This window comes from Emydura macquarii, unplaced genomic scaffold, assembly GCF_026122565.2.
Source record: "Emydura macquarii macquarii isolate MOO-44397 ecotype Brisbane River unplaced genomic scaffold, CSIRO-AGI_Emac_v2 contig_1386, whole genome shotgun sequence".
NCBI classification, from domain to species: Eukaryota; Metazoa; Chordata; order Testudines; family Chelidae; genus Emydura; species Emydura macquarii.
The window spans coordinates 1,391,879-1,411,975 of record NW_027131523.1 but is presented as its reverse complement, the minus strand read 5'-3'; the positions used below and the strand labels follow the sequence as shown (position 1 = coordinate 1,411,975).

General features: G+C 66.5%; 4 protein-coding genes across 4 annotated transcripts in view; 3 read left to right on the top strand and 1 right to left on the bottom strand.

Moving 5' to 3' along the window:
• NDUFB11 (NADH:ubiquinone oxidoreductase subunit B11) overlaps nt 1-10,275 on the bottom strand; it is a 76,612-nt gene extending 66,337 nt beyond the window's left edge. The window contains exon 1 of the mRNA XM_067552311.1: nt 10,271-10,275. The gene's annotated coding sequence lies outside the window, so the exon portion shown is untranslated. The remainder of the gene's footprint in view (nt 1-10,270) is intronic.
• Nucleotides 780-11,242, top strand: USP11 (ubiquitin specific peptidase 11). The gene is made up of 21 exons (XM_067552149.1): nt 780-870; nt 2,384-2,493; nt 2,787-2,917; nt 3,399-3,516; nt 3,620-3,765; nt 3,901-3,962; nt 4,123-4,222; nt 4,728-4,901; nt 5,236-5,394; nt 5,567-5,791; nt 5,983-6,066; nt 6,457-6,551; nt 6,773-6,973; nt 7,399-7,490; nt 7,990-8,244; nt 8,540-8,610; nt 8,835-8,947; nt 9,085-9,234; nt 9,521-9,636; nt 9,933-10,021; nt 10,228-11,242. The coding sequence occupies exons 4-21, from the start codon at nt 3,471-3,473 to the stop codon at nt 10,357-10,359; spliced, it is 2,310 nt and encodes a 769-aa protein (XP_067408250.1). The 5' UTR covers nt 780-870; nt 2,384-2,493; nt 2,787-2,917; nt 3,399-3,470; the 3' UTR covers nt 10,360-11,242.
• A 772-nt stretch (nt 11,243-12,014) lies between these two features.
• Nucleotides 12,015-14,766, top strand: UXT (ubiquitously expressed prefoldin like chaperone). The gene is made up of 6 exons (XM_067552307.1): nt 12,015-12,164; nt 12,364-12,445; nt 12,549-12,616; nt 13,269-13,376; nt 13,745-13,808; nt 14,097-14,766. The coding sequence occupies exons 1-6, from the start codon at nt 12,097-12,099 to the stop codon at nt 14,160-14,162; spliced, it is 456 nt and encodes a 151-aa protein (XP_067408408.1). The 5' UTR covers nt 12,015-12,096; the 3' UTR covers nt 14,163-14,766.
• A 516-nt stretch (nt 14,767-15,282) lies between these two features.
• On the top strand, nt 15,283-18,330 carry ELK1 (ETS transcription factor ELK1). Its single transcript, XM_067552215.1, is given in 7 exon segments — nt 15,283-15,622; nt 16,067-16,275; nt 16,490-16,781; nt 16,784-16,890; nt 17,129-17,545; nt 17,934-18,035; nt 18,232-18,330. Coding segments are annotated over 7 exon segments (1,272 nt in total). The 5' UTR covers nt 15,283-15,576.
• Nucleotides 18,331-20,097: the final 1,767 nt, after the last annotated feature.

Sequence of the window (20,097 nt, the reverse complement as noted above, 5' to 3'; positions counted from 1 at the left end):
ATGGAACCCAGGCGTCCTGCGTCGTCCTTTGTCGGGGGCAGAGCAGGGAGGAGAGGGTGGATCCGACCCATCGACCTCCCCCTCCCCGGGCCTCAGCCCCATGGGCCCAGCCAGCCCCATATCTCCCGCTGCCCCACCAGCTCGTCGTCTTGCCCCCCCCGAGCAGACTCGGATCAAACCCCTGGGGCAATGGGCAGGTGCTTCGCTGGAAGTCACTAAACGCCCAGAGGCCAGCATGGGACCCAGGCGTCCGGGCTGCTGGACCCCTCGCCCATGTGGCCTGTTTTATGCCACACCAAAGATGGCCGCTCTGCTGACAACTCTTTGCCACAACAAAGATGGCGACCGACAGCCCCCTCCCCCCCATCAGCATGTGCCTGTCGTGGGGCGGCTCCTTGCTATACGCCACACTCAATATGGCGCCCGCAGTGACCGCCCCATGCTCAAGGGCGGTGATCTCTGGCCCGTTCCTCCGTGCCACGCTCAAAATGGCGCCCTAAGGCGCCGTCGCAGTTCGCGGGACGTCACGCGCAATATGTCGGAACGAGCCGCGCGCCGAGCTCTGCCACGCTCAACATGGCGGACACGAGAGCGCCACTTCCAACATGGCGGTTCCCGCGCCCTCGCCAGGCACCGCCCCCACGATGGCGGCGGCCGGAGGGCGTGGCCGGAAGCGGGTGGGCGCGGCCTGGGTGCGGTGACGGCGCAGAGGAGGGCGGGGCCGGCGCGTCGCCGCTTCCTGTTTCCGGTCGGTCCGGCGGGGGGCGGGGCGCGGGCGATGGCGGCGGCGGCCGGGGGGGTCCCGGGGCTCGAGGCCCAGCGGCGCCAGGTGGAGGCGGCGGAGCGCGGCCTGCGGGCGGGGGAGCGATGGTGAGGGGCGGAGCCTGGGGGGAGGGGAGCTGGTGTCGGGGGACGGGGCCTGGTGGTGGGGGAGGGGCACTGGTGTGGGGGGCGGGGGGAGCCGGCGGTGCCGGGGGTGGGGGAAGGGTGGCAGGGCAAGGGGGGGGAGACAGGAGGTGTGGGGGGGGCTGTGGTGTCCTGGATCCTGTCTCTGGGGCGCAGGAGGGGCTGCCCGGGGGGGGGTGTATCGGGTGAGCCGCCCCCACAGCTCCTCCCTGGGTGCCTGGGAAGGGCCAGAAATGGGAGACGGGGGGGGGGAGGGAGAAGAGCCCCCACTGACTCCAAGATACTGGGGTCCCCTGCCCCCAGCACCCCCCAACCCTGCTAACGCTGGGATCGCCTCTCCTGGGTCTCCTCATGCCCCTGAGGAAGCTGGCTGCCCCCCGGCCCCGCCCCCACTGATTACCCCACCGTGGGAGCATGACCAGCCCTACTAGTCTCCTGACCCCTTCCTGGTCCCAGGGCTCCTACCCCTGGAAAGTCCTGGGCAAACCAGAGCTCCTGCATGCCCCTCCCCTTCCCGACAGAGGTTACACTCGAGGACAGCTACTTGTTCAGCTAACGGCACAGAGCGTTCATATAGTGTTATGTGTGGCTGTTCCCCAGCTGCCCCGCCCAGAGGTGGCTGCATCTCAGCCCCGGGTGAGCAGTCCCTGTGCGGCATCATGTGTGGCTGTTTCCCATAGATATGGGTCCTGCTAGGATGTAGGTAGCAGCCAGGTAGAGTTGTCCCAGGATGGTCCCAGCAAGGGAGGGAGTGAAATTGCTGGCAGGTCGTTTCATGGCAAGTAGCTGATGTCAGCACACAACCAGGAAGTCCCTTTCCTGACTCACGAGGAAGCAAAGGCAGCAAAAGTTAATTGACTCATCTGCAAATAATACCTGGTGTGATTGTGCCCCGGCGCTGAGATGCTGCCATCTCTGGGGCGAGGCAGCAGGGGAGAGCTGCACATAACGCCGCACAGGGACAGCTTGCCCCATGCTGAGATGCAGCCAATTCTGGGGGGCAGCTGGAGAACAGCCACATATAACGAGGGATGGCAGTTTGGTAAAGGAAATGACAGAGAACCCTGTACCCAGCTGGGACAGAGAAGGCTTTCTTTGTTTTGGGATTGGCCAGATCGCCTGGGTTGGTTCTTTCCGGTCAGGGGTGATGGGAAAAGGGACCCCCTGCCTGCTCCCGTGGCTCTGGTGGGCAGCTCTGGGGTAGATTGGGCTGGGGGGGTGAGTTGTGGGGAAGGTGGCGAAATGAAGGGGAGAGGCAGGGCCGAGCTGGGAAGATTAGATGGCGAAAGGGAACCTGGGCAGGAACATGAGATTAAACTCCAGGGCAGGGACTGGCTGGCTCAGGGGCTGGGGAATGGGCCACTGGGCCTTTCCGCTCTAGGGGGCGCCAGCCCCAGCTGTGTATATGCATGGGGGGCATGCAGAGCTGTACTTGTGGGGGGTCTGCAGCTGGGTCCATCTCCCCCTTCCTCCCCAGGTACCTGTTGGAGAATCACTGGTACCAGCAGTGGAAGGAGTACGTGGAATCAGGCGACCAGAACTCCAGCTCCTTCCCGGGGCGCATCAACAACTCCGAGCTCTTCGAAGGTACCCGACAATCAGGACGCCTGTGTCCCCTGTCGGCTCTGGGAGAGGAGTGGGGGCTAGTGGTTAGAGCAGCAGGGCTGGGAGCCAGGAGGCCTGGGTTCTAAGCCCGGCGCTGGCAGGGGAGCGAGGTTTGCTGTCATGTAGCAGTGAGTTCCGGAGGTGAATTCCCCGGGGTATTTAAAGATCGCAGTCATCCTATTAGCCTGCAATAGCGACTTGGCTGCTGGCGCTGCCCCCTGCCCTGCTCCCCGGCTGTGCCTGGGCTCACCTCTCTCTCCCTCCCTCCCCCCAAGACCTGGAGTCGTTCCGGCTGAAGGAGCGGCTGGTGGAGTCCGAGGAGTATGTCCTGGTGCCCGAGGACGTGTGGAACAAGCTGGTGAGCTGGTACGGGCTGGAGCACGACCAGCCGCCCATCGAACGCAAGGTGAGGGCTGGGCGCCCACCCGGAGGGGCCATCCTTGGGCGCTAGGGCGTGGAGGGCAGGCGTGCGGGGGGCGAGTGGTGTGGCGCATGCCAGCCCCTGGGACCACGCGTGGAGCTGATGCGGGCTGGGCAGCTTGGTGGTGCCAGGATACGGTGAGGCCCAGGGGGCCAAGCCCACAAGCCCCCTGACATCCCAAGCTCAGTTGGGTGGGCTGAGGGGACGCACCCCCTTGGTTCTGGCTGCTCGCACAGCGGATGGCGTAGAGGCTTCTTCCTGGACTCCTGGGTCCTGAGACTGCGGAGGGAGAGAACAGCTCTGCCCTCCTCCCATGATCCTCTCTGCCCAGGAGCCTGGGTCCCCCCCCCCTGGCAGCCGGGGGGGTAGAAGGTGCTAGGCTGGGCTCCCCCGGTGGGGTGTGAGGAGATGGTGCCGCCCCCACCACCCCCCCGGCTGGCTCACGGCCCCTGTCTCTCGGCGGCAGGTGGTGGAGCTACCCAGCACGCAGAAGGTGGAGGTGTACCCGGTGGAGCTGTACCTGTGCCAGCACGACGACATGGAGAGCCCCGTCAGCGCCCAGTTCAGTCGCGTGGATACAATCGGTAACCCAGGCCCCCGGGGGCAGAGGGGGGGCTGAGCTGCTGGGGACCGACCCTCAGGGCCTGCAGCGGGCAGCCCTGTGGGTTAACGCTCCCCTCCCTGCAGACGCGGTGCTCCGGGAAGCCCGGCGCCAGTTCGAGGTGCCCCCCGAGGACGAGACCCGACTCTGGGTGAAGAACTCGGATGGATCCTGTGAGCGGCTCCGGAACATCCACATGACGGTGCTGGACGCCTGCCTGAGCCCGGGGCAGGTAGGAGCTAGGGGCGCCGTGGCAGGGGGGTGCTTTCCCTTGGCAGTCGGGGCCGGGCGCCGTGCCACGCCACGCCACAGGGAGCCTGGGGGCAGGTGAGTTCAACTAACTCAGCTGCCTCTCGTCACCCCCCAGGTGGTGATAATGGAGACGCGGAACAAGGATGGAACCTGGCCCAGCTCTCGACCCCATGTCATGTGAGTGCCCCGTTCTCATGGGGGGTGATCGTCCCAGCATAACCCAGCCGCCCTGCCCCAGAGGTGGCTGCCTCTCAGCGCCAGGCGAGCCGTCCCCATGCAGCATTGTGAGGATGTTCCGAGCCGCCCCGCCTCACTGCTTGCGTTCTCTGCTCCCCAGGAGGAACTCCGTGGAGGACGAGGAGCTGTACAGGGGGCAGCCGGGGATTTGCGGCCTGACGAACCTGGGCAACACCTGCTTCATGAATTCGGCCTTCCAGGTAGCTTCTCTGCCCCAGGCTCAGGGAATCCCCCTTGGGGTCAGCCCCACGGGGCTCATGACACACATGGTTGCTATTCCACGTCCATCCAGGAGAGGGCGTCAGCCCCATGCTTGTGCTGCAGCGCCCTCTGCTGGATCGAGCTGATGAGCTCCGTGGAGGGAGGGAGGGATGGAGGGTGGGTATGTGGGCTCCTGGAAGATACCGCTGGGTTCTCCCCTGGGTGGAGGAGGGGAGTGGGGTCCAGTGGTTAGAGCAGGTGGGGCTGGGAGCCAGGAGTCCTGGGTTCTCTCGCCTGGGTGGAGGAGGGGAGTGAGGTCCAGTGGTTAGAGCGGGTGGGGCTGGGAGCCAGGAGTCCTGGGTTCTCTCCTCTCCTTCAGGAGGGGTATGGAGTCTAGTGGTTAGAGCGGGGCAGGGCTGGGGTCAAGTACGCCTCGGTTCTATGTGGGGGTGCAGTAGTTCGAGGGCCCCCCCTCGCTGACCCCTCCCCCCTCCTCTCATGCAGTGTCTCAGCAATGTGCCCCCCCTCACGGAGTATTTCCTCAACAACCACTACCTGGCGGAGCTGAACTTCAGCAACCCGCTGGGCATGAAGGGCGAGATTGCCGAGGCCTACGCCGACCTGGTCAAGCAGGCCTGGTCCGGCCATCACCGCGCCATTGTGCCGCGCATGTTCAAGGTACCAGCTGCCCCATCGCCCACTGCCCTGCCCTGCCCTGGGCACCCTGCCCCCTCGTGCCACGTATGTGCAAGGCCTCAGCCCCATTGTGCCAGGCCCTTCCCCCCGCTCCATTCCCCCCCATCTCCTCTCTACACCCCCATCACTGGGAAGGGCAGGGGCTGACTGCCGGTGTCCCCCATATACCCAAATCCTGGGGAGGGGGCTGGCCCCACTGGCCCCCCGTCTCCCTCCGGTCCTGGGGAGGGGCTGGCTCTGTGTCCCGGAGGGCAGGGTGCACCCTGCCAGTCCCTGGGCCGGGCGCCTCCCAAGCCTGACCCCCACTGCCCCCCAGACCAAGGTGGGGCACTTTGCCTCGCAGTTCCTGGGCTACCACCAGCACGACGCACAGGAGCTGCTGTCCTTCCTGCTGGACGGGCTGCACGAAGACCTCAACCGGGTCAAACGCAAGGACTACGTGGAGCTGCGGGATGCGGCCGGCCGGCCCGACGAGGTGAGGGGCTGGACGCTGAGGGGGGGGGCGTGGGGCGGAGGCTCAGCGGGGAGGGCTCCCCTGATGCTCAGCGTAGGCGTCGCCCGGCTGGCGTTCTATTTGGCTGTTACTGGCTGCCCCTCCCCAGAGGTGGGTGCCGCACGTCCCAGCCTGCCATCCCCTCGCCCTCCAGGAGGTGGCGGAGGAGGCCTGGCGGAACCACAAGCGCCGGAACGACTCCATCATCGTGGACATCTTCCATGGCCTCTTCAAGTCCACCCTGGTGTGCCCGGCCTGCGGCAAAGTCTCTGTCACCTTCGACCCCTTCTGCTACCTCAGCGTGCCCCTGCCCGTCAGCCACGAGCGCACCATGGAGGTCTTCTTCGTGTACATGGACCCCCGCCGCAAGCCCCAGCAGGTCTGCCCCGGACGCCTGGGTTCTTTGTCTGGCTCTGGAAGGAGGGTCTATTGGTTAGAGTGGAGGGGGGCGGGGAGCCAGGACTCTTGGGTTCTCTCCCTGGCTCTGGGGTCTATTGGGTTAGAGCAGGGGGCTGGAGCCGGGGGGGTGCTCAGGGGTGTTTCTGACGCTGGCTTTCTCCCCCCCCGCAGCACAGAGTGGTCGTGCCCAAGGCTGGCAAAGTGCTGGATCTCTGCATCGCTCTGGCCAAGCACACGGGGGTCCCGGCTGAGCAGGTCAGTACCTGCCCTGCCCCTCAGGGGTGCCGGCCCCAGAGCTGGGTGTGAGGGGTGGGACTTGGGGCCTCTCCTCTCCAGGGGCTGTGGCGGCCTCGAGCCCCCCGGCTTTGCTGGTGCCTGGGGTCCATGCTGGGTCTCTGAAGTGCTGGGGTGGGGGCAGGCGTCAGCCGATTCCTTAGCGACCTAGTTCCCTGCAGCCCCCGCAGCCGGGTGCTGCCTCCCCCCATTAACAGCCCCAAGAACAATGCGAAGTCCACGGGGAAACTGAGGCGCAGACAGGGCGGGGACTGGCTGGCTGGAGAGTGGAAATGGGGCACAGGGCCTTTCCCCCGGGGGCGGTACTGGCCCTGCTTCGGGGGCAGGTCTCAGGGCTGGTCTCCCCCCCAGATGATGGTGGCGGACGTATTCAGCCATCGCTTCTACAAGCTGTACCAGGCAGACGAGGCGCTGAGCGGCATCCTGGACAGAGACGACATCTTTGTGTGAGCCCCGGGGGGCTGGGAGGTGTTGTCTGGAGCAGTGTGTGGTGGGGGGCGGGCAGGGGTCTGTGGGGTGCCCCTCCCCCCCACGGCTGCAAAGAGGGGGCAGTGTCTCAGCGCCCTCTCCCCCCAGGCGCGAGGTGGCGGGGCGGACGGACACCGGGCAGTGTGTGGGGCCAAGGGTACTGCGTGGGGGGCCGTGTCTCAGCGCTCTCTCCCCCCAGGTACGAGGTGGCGGGGGCGCGGGCGGAGCCGGGGGGGGCGCTGGTGCTGCCCGTGTACCTGCGGGAGCGGGCGCCCCCCCGCGACGGCGCCAGCGACCCGGGCTACGGGGTGGTTCTGTTCGGGCACCCGCTGCTGGTCTCGGTGCCGCGGGCGCAGCTGTCCTGGGACGCCCTCTACAGGCTGCTGCTGGAACGGCTGTCGTGAGTGCCCCCTGCTGACCTCTGACCCCCTGCGACCCCTGCCCCTATCTGACCCCTCCCCCGCACCCCTGGGACTCATCCCCTGGGATCCCCACTGATCTCTGACACCCGCCCCAAGGACCCCTGCCCCTTCCTGCTTCCTGCTGATCCCTGAGGCTCCGGGCCCCCCCCCCCCTGGGACCCTTGCCCCCCGCTGATCTTTGACCCCCCACCCTGGGTCCCCTTCTCGTGAGTGCTCCCCAGACCTCTGCCCCCCCCCCCGGGTCCCCTCGCACCCCACCTCTGACCCCAGGGACCCTCCCCACCCTGCTGTGGCCCTGCCCCCGATTCTGGAGGCGCCCTCTCCGCCCTGCCCCTGAGGGTGGGCCCCCGGCTGAGGTCGGGGGCCGTGGCTCTGCCCCCACTAAGGCCGGCTCTGCCTGCAGGCGCTACGTGAGACGGCCAGAGTCGGGCTCGGAGGAGGAGGAGAGTGAGGAGGAAGATCTGTACAGCCCCCAGGCCAACGGGCTGAGCGAGGGTAATGGGTACCGCCTGCCCCATGGGAGTGGGGGGTCGGGGGGCTGCGGACCTATGGCATTCAGGGCTGGGTCAGGCAGAGGGAGGGGCTGCCTGTCCCGTGGCATTGTGGGCCAGGTGAGCAGTGGGGTGGGGGGTTCCCCAGCTGGGGGAGGGGCTGGGGGGCTGAACCATCATTCCATGGAGGGGGGTGAGCTGGACTCTGTCTGCTCCCCCCCAGGTAAATAATGGCTCAGTTCCCTCCCTGCTCCTCTTCCTCAGAAATTGGGGTCTGCCCCACGGCACCAATGATGGGGGGGAAGGGGGGGAGCAGAGCCCTCTGGGGGAGGGAATGGGTGTAGGGGGTGTCAATGGGGAGCGCTGTGGGGCAGGGGAGGCAGGACATGCGCTTAGGGCCATGGTTTCCCTGGGCACCCCAGGCAGGGGGTTGGTGTGGGGCACGCGGGGGGGCTGTGGCCACGCCGGCTGAAAGCTCTCCCCCCCCCCCGCCCCCCCACCAGGTGAAGAAGAGGAGGAGGCGCCAGGCGAAGGCCCTGCCAGCCAGGCCGAGGGGGAGGAGTGGGGCAGCGGGAGTTCGGGGGGCCCCTCCACCCCGTCCCCGCCCCAGGCGGAGCCGCCCCCCCGTTCACCGCCCGCCACCAACCAGCCCAAACGCAGGTGCCGGCGGCGGCGGCCGCTCTTCGCCCTGCGCCCCGTGAGCGCCAACGGGACCAGCGAGCGCCCGGCCCTGCCCGGCGAGGGCCTCACGCTGCACGGTGAGTGGGGACGGGGCATGTCCCCTCTGGGGGGTGCCAGCCCTGATCCAGGCTCAGGGCAGGACTGGGGCCCGGGGTCTGTCCTCGGGGTGGGGGGTGGGGGGGGCGCTGTGTGGGGATTGGCTGGCTGGGGGGGTGGGGACAGGGCTGGGGTGCTGTGCGGCAGGGCGGGGATTGGCTGGCTGGGGGGCGGGACCCAGGCGCCGTTCAGCGATTGGCTGGCTGGGGGGCGGGGACGAGGCCTGGGCGCTGTGCGGCAGGGCGGGGCGGGTAACATGGTCTCTCCCCTCCCCAGCCCAGCCGTACGTCGCCATCGATTGGGACTCGGACATGAAGAAGCGATACTACGACGAGGAGGAGGCGGAGGTGATGGCGTTAACCTGCGGGCCTCCCCGCTGCAGGGTCTGACTCGGGTGGAGGGAGCAGGGGCAGGAATAGCTCAGCCAGGGCGTTAACCTATGGGACTCTCCGCTGCAGGGTCTGACGGGGGTTGGGAGGGGGGAATGTCTCAGCCAGGGCGTTAACCCGCGGGACTCTCTGCTGCAGGGGGGCTCCGTGGGCTCCCCCCTGATAGCCCCATCCCCCGGCAGGGCTATGTGAAGCATGAGTGCATGGGCCACACGCAGCGGGGGCCGCCAGTGAAGTTGCGCGAGTGCGTCGAGCTGTTCACCACGGTGGAGACGCTGGAGGAGGAGAACCCCTGGTGAGAACCCCCGGGCCCTGCGCGTGCCGGTGCAGGTGGTGGCTGTGCTTTGGGGTGGGGGGGGGGGCAGCAGCGCCGGCGGGGCTGCGTGTATCAGCCTCAGGGCCTGGGCTCACCCCACCCCTTGTTCCCCCCAGGTACTGCCCCACATGCAAGCGGCACCAGCTGGCCACCAAGAAACTGGATCTCTGGGCGCTGCCTGAGGTCCTCATCATCCACCTCAAGCGCTTCTCCTACACCCGGCTCGCCCGCGAGAAGCTCGAGACACTCGTGGAGTTCCCCATCCGGTGAGTGCTGCGGCTGGCTCTGGGCTGGGGAAGCTGGGCAACAGCTGGGCGCTGAGATGCGGCCACCTCTGGGGCGAGGCAGCGGGGGAATGGCCGCACACAACAGCCTGAGACGGGAAGTGAAGGAAAATAGGATCAGCCACTGGGCTTCATGGAGGCACAGTAGAGCGCCCTGAGCCAGGGGCTGGGCCAGGACGCCAGGGTTCCTTAGCCTGGCCCTGGCTGCCAGCAGAGAGCGCCCCCAGTCCCTGCCCCATGCCCAGTAACACCTCCCCTCTCCCTGCAGTGACCTCGACTTCTCTGACTTCATCATCAAGCCCCGGGCGGACATGGCCCCCGCGCCCCACAAATACGACCTCATCGCCGTCTCCAACCACTATGGCAGCCTGCGCGACGGGCACTGTATGCACCGGGGGCTGCGGGGCAGGGAGCAGGGGTGTTGTTGGGGTCGGGAGTGAGGGACGGCAGAGGGGAGGGGGGTTCTCGGGGGCTGGGGGTCGGGAGTGAGGGACGGCAGAGGGGAGGGGGGTTCTCGGGGGCTGTGGGTCGGGAGTGAGGGACGGCAGAGGAGAGGGGGGTTCTCGGGGGCTGTGGGTCGGGAGTGAGGGACGGCAGAGGAGAGGGGGGTTCTCGGGGGCTGTGGGTCGGGGGGGAGGGGCACCATAGGCACGGAGTCTCACCCCCTGCCCGTCTCTCAGACACGACGTTCGCCCGGAACAAGGACTCCGGCCAGTGGTTTTACTTCGACGACAGCAGCGTCTCGCCCGTGGCCGAGGATCAGATCGAGGTGTGTAGCCCCGCCCCCCATGGGGCAGCAGGGGCTGGGCCCTCTGCCCCCTTCCCAGCATGCCCTGCTCAGGCTCATCTAGCCCTGCATGCTCCTGCTCTTATCTCCCATGCTGCGCGGTTCTCCCAGCATGCCCTGCTCTCCCCTGTGAGGCGCGGTTCTCCCAGCATGCCCTGCTCGTCTGATGCTCTCCCTCTCTCCCGCAGTCGAAAGCCGCCTACGTCCTCTTCTACCAGCGCCAGGACCGGATCCGTCCCCCCTGCGCCCCCAGCCCGCCCTGCCCGAGGCCCCCTGACGCTGGGGGGGGCTGCCGCAGCGACTCCATGGAGGTGGATTGACCCCCCCAGGGCGGGGGGGAGAAGAGCTTGGGTCCCCCCCACCCCTTCACTCAGAGACTTGCCCTGTGAAGACATCTCAGGCCTTGGGGGGAGCTCCCCCCGCCAGCTCAGGGGCTCCCCTTCTACCAAGGGGGGGGGCTGGTTCCCCCCCCAGCAGCTTCTAGGAGTGGGGGCAGCGGCCGGTGCCAGCATTTCAGAGCCAGCCAGCCCGCCCTACACCTCTGCACTGCCCCTCACTCCTGCCCCACAGCCCCAGGGGACCTCCCTCCCCCCATCCTGCCGGGGGTGGGGGGGTCGTCGCAGAGCAGGCCCCCAAAAAACCACTGAGCTTTACTTGACAACAGCTGAGGGGGGGGGGCTGGCTGACACCCCATTCCTGCCCCCCCCAAGCTGATTTTCATCCCCAGGGGAAATGTGCATCTGTGGGGTGAGTCCTGCTCTGCCCCCCATCTGTGCCCCTCCCCCTTTCACTCCTTTTGGCACTTTCACCCCCCGCTACTGTATCCAGGTGGCTCCTGCTAGCCTCAGTATTGAGCAATAAGCCCCCCCTGGGCGGGGGTTTTAACTTATCTCCAGGTTCCTATGCACATGAGGGGGCCCCCACTTCCAGCAGGGCCCCCCCTTTCCTGCTGAGAGCCCGGGGGCGGAGAAGCAGCTGGGGGATGGCGGCACCAGCACTAGAGGGGTCAGCCCCCCACCTCCCTCCCCCAGCGCTTTCAGGGCCGAAAGGTGGCTGTACAGAGGTGCCCGGGGGAGGGGGTGCATGCCCACAGGGCACAGAGGGTATTTTCTTACCCGGGGAAATGGGGCTCCTCCCCCTGGTGTCTTGTGCAGATTTTTTTGTTTTTGTGGAAAGAAAAATATTTTTGGGGATGTGGCAAAACTTGTATATAAAGAATTTCCTTTTCCAGCCCAGCCCCCCTCCTTGCGAGCTGCGCCGCCGCCGCCCCCCTGCTTCTGGCCTTTGGGACCCTGCGCCCGGTGGGGGGGGGTCGGTAGTGAAAAATGCCTGGTTAAAGCCAGGGCGGGTCAGCTGCTGCTGAGATGCAGCCACCTCTGGGGGGGGGGGTGGGGGGGAACAGCTGCACATAACGCCCTGCTGGGATGCAGCCACCTCTGGGGCGGGGCGTTGGGGGGGGGAACTGCCGCACATAACGCTGTGCTAGGATGCAGCCACCTCTGGGGCGGGGCGTTGGGGGGGGGAACTGCCGCACATAACGCCGTGCTGGGATGCAGCCACCTCTGGGGCGGGGCGCAGCACCACAGCCCTGCCCGGCTCCCTCCTCACACGCACGGGGCTGGGCGGCGCCCGAGGCTCACGCCCGGTGAGGCCCATGGGCTTGTCCTTGCCAGGGGGAGGCTCCAGCGCCGGGGAGAACCCAGGAGTCCCGGCGCCCCCCCCCCGCGGTGCCCCGCTCTCTTGGGCCCGGCGCAGGTTCCCGGCACCAGGCCCGGTGCGAGTCGCCCGCAGGCAGCCTGCTCCCAACCGCCCGGGAGTCACGTGACCTGCTGTAGACCCCGCCCACTTGTTCCGGTCCGTTGGCGTCACTTCCGTGAGCTAAGGACATCACTTCCGGCGGGCGGGCGAGCCGCCCTCGTTGCCGGAGCGACCGCGGGGGACTAGTTCCGGGGTCACGGTGAAGGAAGCGGCCGCGCGCGTGCGTGTGTGTGTGTGTGTGGGGTGGGGGGGGGGCTCGGTGACCTTTGACCCCGGCCAGGGCCACTGGCGGGCCCGCGATGGGGCCGGCGGAGAAGGTGCCGCGCTACGAGGCCTTCGTCAGCGACGTGCTGCGGCGGGACCTGTGGTGAGCCCCGCCCCCCCGCGACCTCCCCCCGCGACCCCGAGCGCCCCCCCCCGCTCGAGACGCCGCGTGACATGGGGGGGGGGGGAGTTGGCCCAGCCCCTCCCCCGCTCCTGCGCCCTCCCCCCCCCCCGAGACTCCCCCCGTCGGGCCTGGCCCCCCCCGCCGGTGCCCGCCCCCAGCCCGTGTTGTCTGTGCGCAGGCAGGTGCTGCAGCAGCGGGAGGCGGTGGAGGAGAAGATCGCGCAGCTCCTCTGGCTGAAGACGGTGATTGAGCGTCTGCAGGTAACCCCGCCCCCTCCCCCCGCCGGCTGTTATTGTAGGGTCTCCGGCTGCCGAGGCGGGGCGCGGGGGGGACCCGGCTGACGCTGCCCTCTCTGCCTGGCAGGAGGCGGGCGGGCGAGCGGTGCAGACGCAGGTGGATCTGGGCTATAACTTCTTCGTCAGCGCCGACGTGTGAGTGTCTGGGCCCCCCGTCTGCCCCCCGGCTGGGGCTTGGCCCCTCACCCCCATTGCAGCCCCCGGGACCCTCCCGTCTTACCTTCCACCCCGGGACCCCCTCCTCCGCCAACTCCACCCCACACGAACCCCCTAGAGCCCCCACACCCCCCGTATCTTCCCTCACCCCAGTTCAGCCAACCCGGGTTCTGGTCCCTCTGTAACCCCTCTATCCCCTGACACCTGGAGCCGCCCCATGGCCTTCCCACCAATTCCACCCCCCTGAGTCTTCCGCCTCTGCCCCTCATCCCTGGGACCCCCAAATCCCCCCCACTGATTCCACCCCCTTGGAACTCCCTATATCCCTTCCCCCCAGGATCCCACTTATATCCTTTCATCTCTCTCCACCCCCTAGGGCCCCTCTTACCCTCTGATTCCAAGCCCCGGGACGTCACCCCTACACCCCAGCATCAGATCCTGCTCCCCCCAAACCCTCCTTGTGCACCCCCAGATCCCCTAAGCTTCCCCTCCCCCACCCCCTACCCCACCAGGTGTGCCATTCAGCTCCCTGCTGTCCCCCAGTGCTGCCCCATCCAGGCATCCCAGTGTGGCTGGGGCCCCCACCTCCTTTGAATGATGACCCCCCTCCCCAAATCTCCCTATCTCGCAGGCCTGACACCTCCATGATCTTCGTGGCGCTCGGCTACGGGTTCTATGCAGAGCTGACGCTGCCAGAGGCACTGCGCTTCGTGGAGAGGAAAACCAGGTTACTGACTGAGTGAGTGGGGTAGATGATCCTATCCCCGGCCAATTGGGACCCAGCCGCCCCTCCCCAGAGCTGGGCGAGCCGTCCCCCCATGGCATTATGTGCTGCTCTTCTCCAGCTGCTCCTCCCCAGAACTGGGCAAGCCAACTCATGCGGTGTTATGTGCAGCAGTTCCCCAGTTGCCCTGCCCCAGAGGCAGCTGCATTTTGACACTAAGCTCTCCAGGGCGCAGGCTGTGTCTCTCCTTGCGTCTGTGCAACACCCAGCCTGATAGTGCCCCTACCTCGGTCGCGGCCCATGCAGGGCAAAAAGGGACCCCAGAATGTGCAGTGCCCCCCCGTTCCCATCACAGCCCTGTGGGGCGTCTCTCTCTTTCCCAGGCTCAGCGAATCCCTCACCAAGGACTCAGCCAGAATCAAGGCCAATATCCGGATGGTCTTGGAGGTAACACGGGACAAGGTCGCAGGGATTAAGAGGATGGAAGGGGGTGCTCTCCCCTGGCAGTTGGGGCTGGGCACTGGGGGGGCGCCATGGGGCGGGGGGCTGGGCTGGCGATGCTCTCCCCTGGCAGTTGGGGCTGGGCACTGGGGGGCGCCATGGGGCGGGGGGCTGAGCAGGGAACACTCTTCCTTGGCAGTCAGGGCTGTGTGCTGGGGGGCGCCATGCTGTGGGTGGGGGTGTTCTGATGTTTTCTTCTCCCCATGACATCCCCTTTCTCTTCCCTCCCCTCAGGGCCTACGGGAACTCCAAGGCCTGCAGGACCTGCCTGAAGATCCCCGAAGAGACATTGCCCTCTAGTACCCCCCCGCATAACTCTGACCCCTCCTCAGGAGCCCCCTACTCTGGTTTGGGGCCCTGCCAGTTCACACCAGGCCTGGGGAGGCAGCTGCCCACTTAAGGGGTTGGTGGGGGGGCCCTGGGGAATCCCTGTCCCCCTCAGTCCTGTGTTTACCTGTCCCATGGGGCAGCGATGGGATGTTCTCCTGTGAGCTGGGTGAGGGGGTGGCTGGGTCTGTCCGGGCTCTGGGAGGGTGGGTAGTGGGATCTAGTGGTTAGAGCGGGGAGGCTGGGAGCTAAGATGGGGGGGGGGTTCTATCCCTGGTTCTCTTTCCCCCAGCCAGTCCCTCCCCTTATGCTGCCTCAGTTTCCCCTGCTGTCCGTGGCCGCAGCGTCCTCTCCTCTGAACTGTGAAAATAAAGACTCTGACTCCAGTCTCTGTCTGTCTGTCTGTCTGTGTGGGGCGGTTGGCTTGGCCTGGGGGGAGCGGGGATCCCCCCCCCCCCGTGCTCCCCTGGCCCCTCTACTCCAGCCCTAGGTGGAGCCATGACCAGCTTCCCGGCTGAGGGCAGAGCTGAGTGTAAAGGGGGGGGGGAGCTGGGTCCCCGGCTGCCTGGGTTCTCTCCTAGCGCGGGGGTTTTAGGGGCTAGGGCGGGGGGACCTGGGCTGGGAGCCAGGACACCTGGGTTCTCTCCCTGCCTGGGGGAAGGGCCCTTCTCCACCAGCGTGGTCCCTGACGCCCCCCCTTCCTCCCTCTCCCCTCCCCACTCTCTGCGGGGAAGCCCCGCTGCGGGCAGTCGCGCCCCCCCCCCCCCCCCCCCGAGGGCAGGAGCTCCGGGGCCCGTTACTTTTCTTGCTCTATGGCACAACCCGCCCCCCCATCTCCTTAGTGACGGGGGGGGGGGCTCAGATTCTCCCCCTCCCCCGGGGATAGCAGGAGCCTGGGTTCTGCCCCACTGCGGGGGGGGGGCAGGGCTGATGCCTTTCCCCCACCCCCGTTCTCCCTCCTGCCACCTCCAGCCACCCCGCCCTCCCGGGGCCCCCGAGAGAACCCAGGAGTCCTGGCCCCGCCCCCTTACTGGCTTCCCCCCCCCCCCTCCGCTCTCTCCTCCCCCTTCCCTGGTGCATGTGACCGGCCCCGTCAGCAGCCGCCGCATCCCCCCTTCTCGCTGGATCCGAGCCACGGAGCCCCCCCCCCGGCCCCCGAGGGCTCCGGACCTGCCGCCTGCCTGGGAGTCCCGGCCCCCGACCCGGCCGGCGCTGCGGGACCAGGGGCTTCCCCCGCCGGCGCACGCGGGGCAGCGCCGCCGGCTGGGGCCCGCTCTCGGCGGACCGGTGGGGGCTGGCTAGCGCTGGGACCAGTCACCGGCCCGCGGGCAGCCACTGGGCACCAGGAACGGGCCAGCACGGAACTGGGGGGGTCAGCGGGGGTCCCATGGAGCCGCCCGCTCCATCCGCTGGGCCCGCTGCCCTGCTGACAGGTGAGTGGGTGATGCTGGGAGGCAGCCACCTCTGGGGTGGGGCAGGGCAGGTCAGGAACGGCCACGCACAACAGCCACTGTATTGGGGCTGGCCCCTGCTGAGCCCCCCCTCCCCGCCCCCCCAGCTGCAGCACGGCGACCCCTAGTGCCACGCCAGGGCATTGGGGCCAGCACTAACTGTGGGGGTGTAGTGCGCCCCCCCCCCAACCCTGGGCTCCCCCCACGTGAGGTTTGAGCCAAGGGCAGAAAATCTTGTTTTTAGGCCAAATCCTGACACTCGCTGGGTGTGTGAGGGGGCGACCGGGGAGGAGAAGGCGGAAATGAGTGTTCAGAGAAAGAGCCCTGCTCCCATCGGCGCCCCCCCACCCCGGGCTGGGCCAGCGGGGGGCTGCAGGTCTCCTTCTGCGGCAGGACCCCGTCCCACGCTCTGCCCGTCCCCCGCAGCCATGGACCCCTCGGTGACGCTCTGGCAGTTCCTGCTGCAGCTGCTGGAGCAGCAGAGCAACGGGCACCTGATCGCCTGGACCTCCCCGGACGGCGAGTTCAAGCTGGTGGACGCCGAGGAGGTGGCCCGGCTCTGGGGGCTGCGCAAGAACAAAACCAACATGAACTACGACAAGCTGAGCCGCGCCCTGCGCTACTACTACGACAAGGTGAGCCCCCGCCCGCCCCCTCCCGGGGACCCCGGCCTCCCAGCCCCGTCCGGGGCACCCGTAAGGCCCGTCTCCCCTCCCGGAGCCAGGCGAGAACCCAGGAGTCCTGGCTCCCCCTGCTCTAACCACTAGACTCCCCTCTCAGAACCGAGCAGAGAACCCAGGAGTCCTGGCTCCCAGCCCCGCCCCCGGTCTGTATCCTCTCTCTTTTCAGAACATCATCCGGAAGGTCAGCGGGCAGAAATTCGTCTATAAATTCGTCTCGTACCCGGATCTGGCCGGCGTGGAGGGAGCCCAGGAGGAGGGGACACTCCGGCGGGTGGAGCCAACCCTGGCTGACCCCCAGCTGGCGGAGGGGAGCTCCGTGCCCCCCAAGTCCCTGCGTGGGGGGGGCATTCCCCGGAGTAGCCGTAACGAGTACATGCGCTCCGGTCTGTACTCTACCTTCACCATCCAGTCACTGCAGGCTGCCCCCGCCGGGCGAGTGCCCCGCCAGGACCCCCAGCCCCCAGCAGTGAGCTCTCCTCGCCCCCCGACCTGTCCCCCCCAGAGATGGAGGAGATTCCCCAGCTGGAGATCAGCATTGAAGGAGCAGACGAGAGCGAGCCGCTGCAGGTGAGATGTCCCTGTTGCCCCCACCCCAGAGGTGGCTGCATCTCAGCCCCGGGTGAGGCGTCCCCATGTGGTGTTATGTGCGGCTGTTCCCCAGCTGCCCTGCCCCAGAGGTGGTTGCATCTCATCCCCGGGTGGTTGCATCTCATCCCCGGGTGAGCCGTCCCCATGTGGTGTTATGTGTGGCTGTTCTGAGCTGTCCCACCCCAGTGCTGGCTGCATTTCTCAATCTCACCCCCAGGTCTCTGTGGCGCCGGCGCCCCTGGATGTGGAGCGCCCCCCCCCAGAGGAGACCCCTCTGCGGGACTCTGGGCTGCGGCCGGTGGTGGTGAAAGTGGAGGCGCAGGGGGACGCGGAGAGCTCCCCGCTCCTGGTTGTGATCGATCAGGGGGTCAAGCAGGAAGCCTCGCCTGCCCAAGAGGCCCCGCTGGGGGTGGAGGCGGAGCTCCCGGCTCAGGCAGAACTTGGGGTGGGGAACGGAGAGCGGGTGTCCCCCAGTGAGGGGCATGGCCCCAAGGGGCGGAAGCCCAAGGACCTGGCGCTGCCCTCCCTGCCTGGGCAGGAGAAGATGAGCGCAGCGGGCGGCTCCCTGCTGGCGCCCGGTGGGGGAGTGGGCAGTGGGTTGACCCCCACCACGGTGATCTCCTCGCACGCGCTAGTAAGTGTGGCTATGGGGGGGGGGGGGGCGGGGCGGCGGGGCAGGGCCTGGGGAAGGGGCATGGGAGCTGTGGGTGTGCAAGGGGCCTGGGGAGGGATCTGTGGGTGGGCATGGGGCAGGGGCATGGGGGAGGGGTGTGGCTGGTGGAGGAGGGAGGGGCCTGGGGATGTAGTGGGTTGAGGAGAGGAATTGGGTGGGGGGTGGTCTAGGGGAGGGATCATGGGCAAAGGGGCCTGTGATGGGGATGGAGCCAGCTGGGGCAGGGCCTGGGGGGACTGGAGGTGAGGGAGGGGTTCCTGGGAGCAGGGGCTGGGGCGAGCGAGCTGGGGTCGGATGCGGGAGGGGGGGGGTCTTTCTCTTTCTCTCACCGCCCCCCTCTCCCATGCAGACCCCCGTCCTGCTGACCCCCAGCTCCCTGCCACCCACCATCCACTTCTGGAGCACCCTGAGCCCCATCGCCCCCCACAGCCCGGCGAAGCTCTCCTTCCAGGTACGCAGGGGGCTGCAGGTCGGGAGTGGGGCACCGACAAAACTGGGGGGTGGGGGGGAGTCCTAGGCTAGCGAGAACTGTGGGTCGGGACTGAGGGGCACCGACAGAGCTGGGCGGGAGCCCGGAGCTAGCAGGGGGCTGTGGGTCAGCGCTGAGGGGCACGGTCAGTGGGTCATTTCCCCACCTCTCCCCACAGTTTCCCTCTAACTCCGGTGGGCAAGTTCACATCCCCTCGCTGAGCGTGGACGGACTCTCCACTCCTGTCGTGCTGTCCCCGGGGCCCCAGAAGCCATGAGTCCAGACGTCCATCTGTCCGTCTGTCATCCGTGTCTCTCTGCTGCTCGCGGAGGTGGCTGAGGGAGTGCCCGCCCCACGTCCGGATTCTTCTCCCAGTGCTGCAGGACTATTTACCAGGGTGGCTGGATATGCCCGTGTCCTGCTCCTGACCGAGAGCCCTGCTTGGTGTCAGCGATGGGATGCGCCTGCTGGCTTGTTTTAAATGGGAGCCGGAGTATGCTGCCATTCCGCCCCTAGGAGGTGCAACATGGGACATTCCCCTTGGTGCGTGCGTGACCTTGAGCTGCCCCCCACTCCTCTGGGGGCCTTGCAGCTCTGACCCCATTTTTCTGGGGTCGTTGTGTTTATTCCCAGCCCGGGTGGCTCAGGGTCTATTTTTGACGTGGAAGGATACGTCCCTTGGGTCTGGGGTTTGATTCGGTCGCTAGTTATGGGGCTGATTTTATTTATTACCCAGGGCCTCCTGGCCTGGGTTTGAAACCCTCTGTGGGCGTCTTTGTTGACCCTCCCCACGCTGCACCCTCCTCGTAGCCCCTCTTTGTGCAGGCTTAATGTCGGCCATCTTTGTTTCGAGATGGTAGCTTGTCGGCCATCTTCGTTTCAGTCGCTGGGGGAGAGGAGAACCGTTGTATGGGCTATCTGGGTTTTGGCTGAGCCAGAGTCTGTCGGCCATATTAGTTTTGGCTGGACCAGGAGCAATCAGGTCAGCCATATTTCTTTTGGCTGGAAATGGGGGCGGGGGTTGTCAGCCATCTTTGTCTTGGCTGGACCGAACAGAGGGATGTGTCAGCCATATTTCTTTGGGATGGAAAGGGAGGAGGAGTTTTATCAGCCATGTTTGTTTTGGCTCAATAGTGCAGGGGGGAAATGGAGCCTGGTCCATTTTTGCTTAGGCTGGGCAGTGCCATGTTTGTTTTGGCTGGATAGGCATGTGTGTCGGCCATCTTTGTTTGCTGACATCACACATGCCCCGTTCATCCCTGGTTCTGGCAGAGGAAGAAGTCCTGCTCTCTGCTTCTTGTTCCTTGATTTACTTCCTGGAGGTCAAAGGTCACCTCCTTGTGTTGCCGTAGAAGCGGCGGGCAGAGGAAGTCCCGCCCTATTTCCCTTCTGAAGGTCAAAGGTTGCCTAGTCGTCACCATGGAAACGGCTGAGAGGGAAGTCTCAACCTCTGATTTCAGGGGCTCTTTCCCTCCTTGCCAATCCGTTTCCTTGATTTATTTCCTGACGATCAAAGGTCACCATGGAAATGGTCGAAGAGGAAGTCCTGCCCCTCACAGCTTTCATGTGGAGGATTCCTTCATTTACTTACCATTTGTTGCCAGGGAAATGACAGCAGAGGAAGTCCCGCCTTTTGAGGACAGTCACACTCTTGTTCCCTCCACTGACTTCCTGCAGGTCCACAAGTGCCTGTTTTGCTGCCATGGAAATGGCAAAGGAGGAAGTCCCACCTTGGGTCCATTCTGCTACTTCCTGTTCAAAGCTTGCTTATTCAGGGGAAGTGCCAAAGGAGGAAGTCCCGCCTTATTAACCTCTCATCTACTTCCTGCGAGTCAAAGGTCATCTATGCTGTGGAGGGAGCAAAGCAGGAAGTCCCACCCTTCTCACCGCTATTGAATTCCTGTCAGCCCCACAGGGCCTGTTCTGCATAATACGGGAAGGGGCTGCCTTGTCTTCTTGTTCTGATACCAAACTTCTCTGGGGCTGAAAGCCTCTTGCTTGAGAGAGAGAGAGAGAGAGAGATATATATATTTTTGTGGGTCCA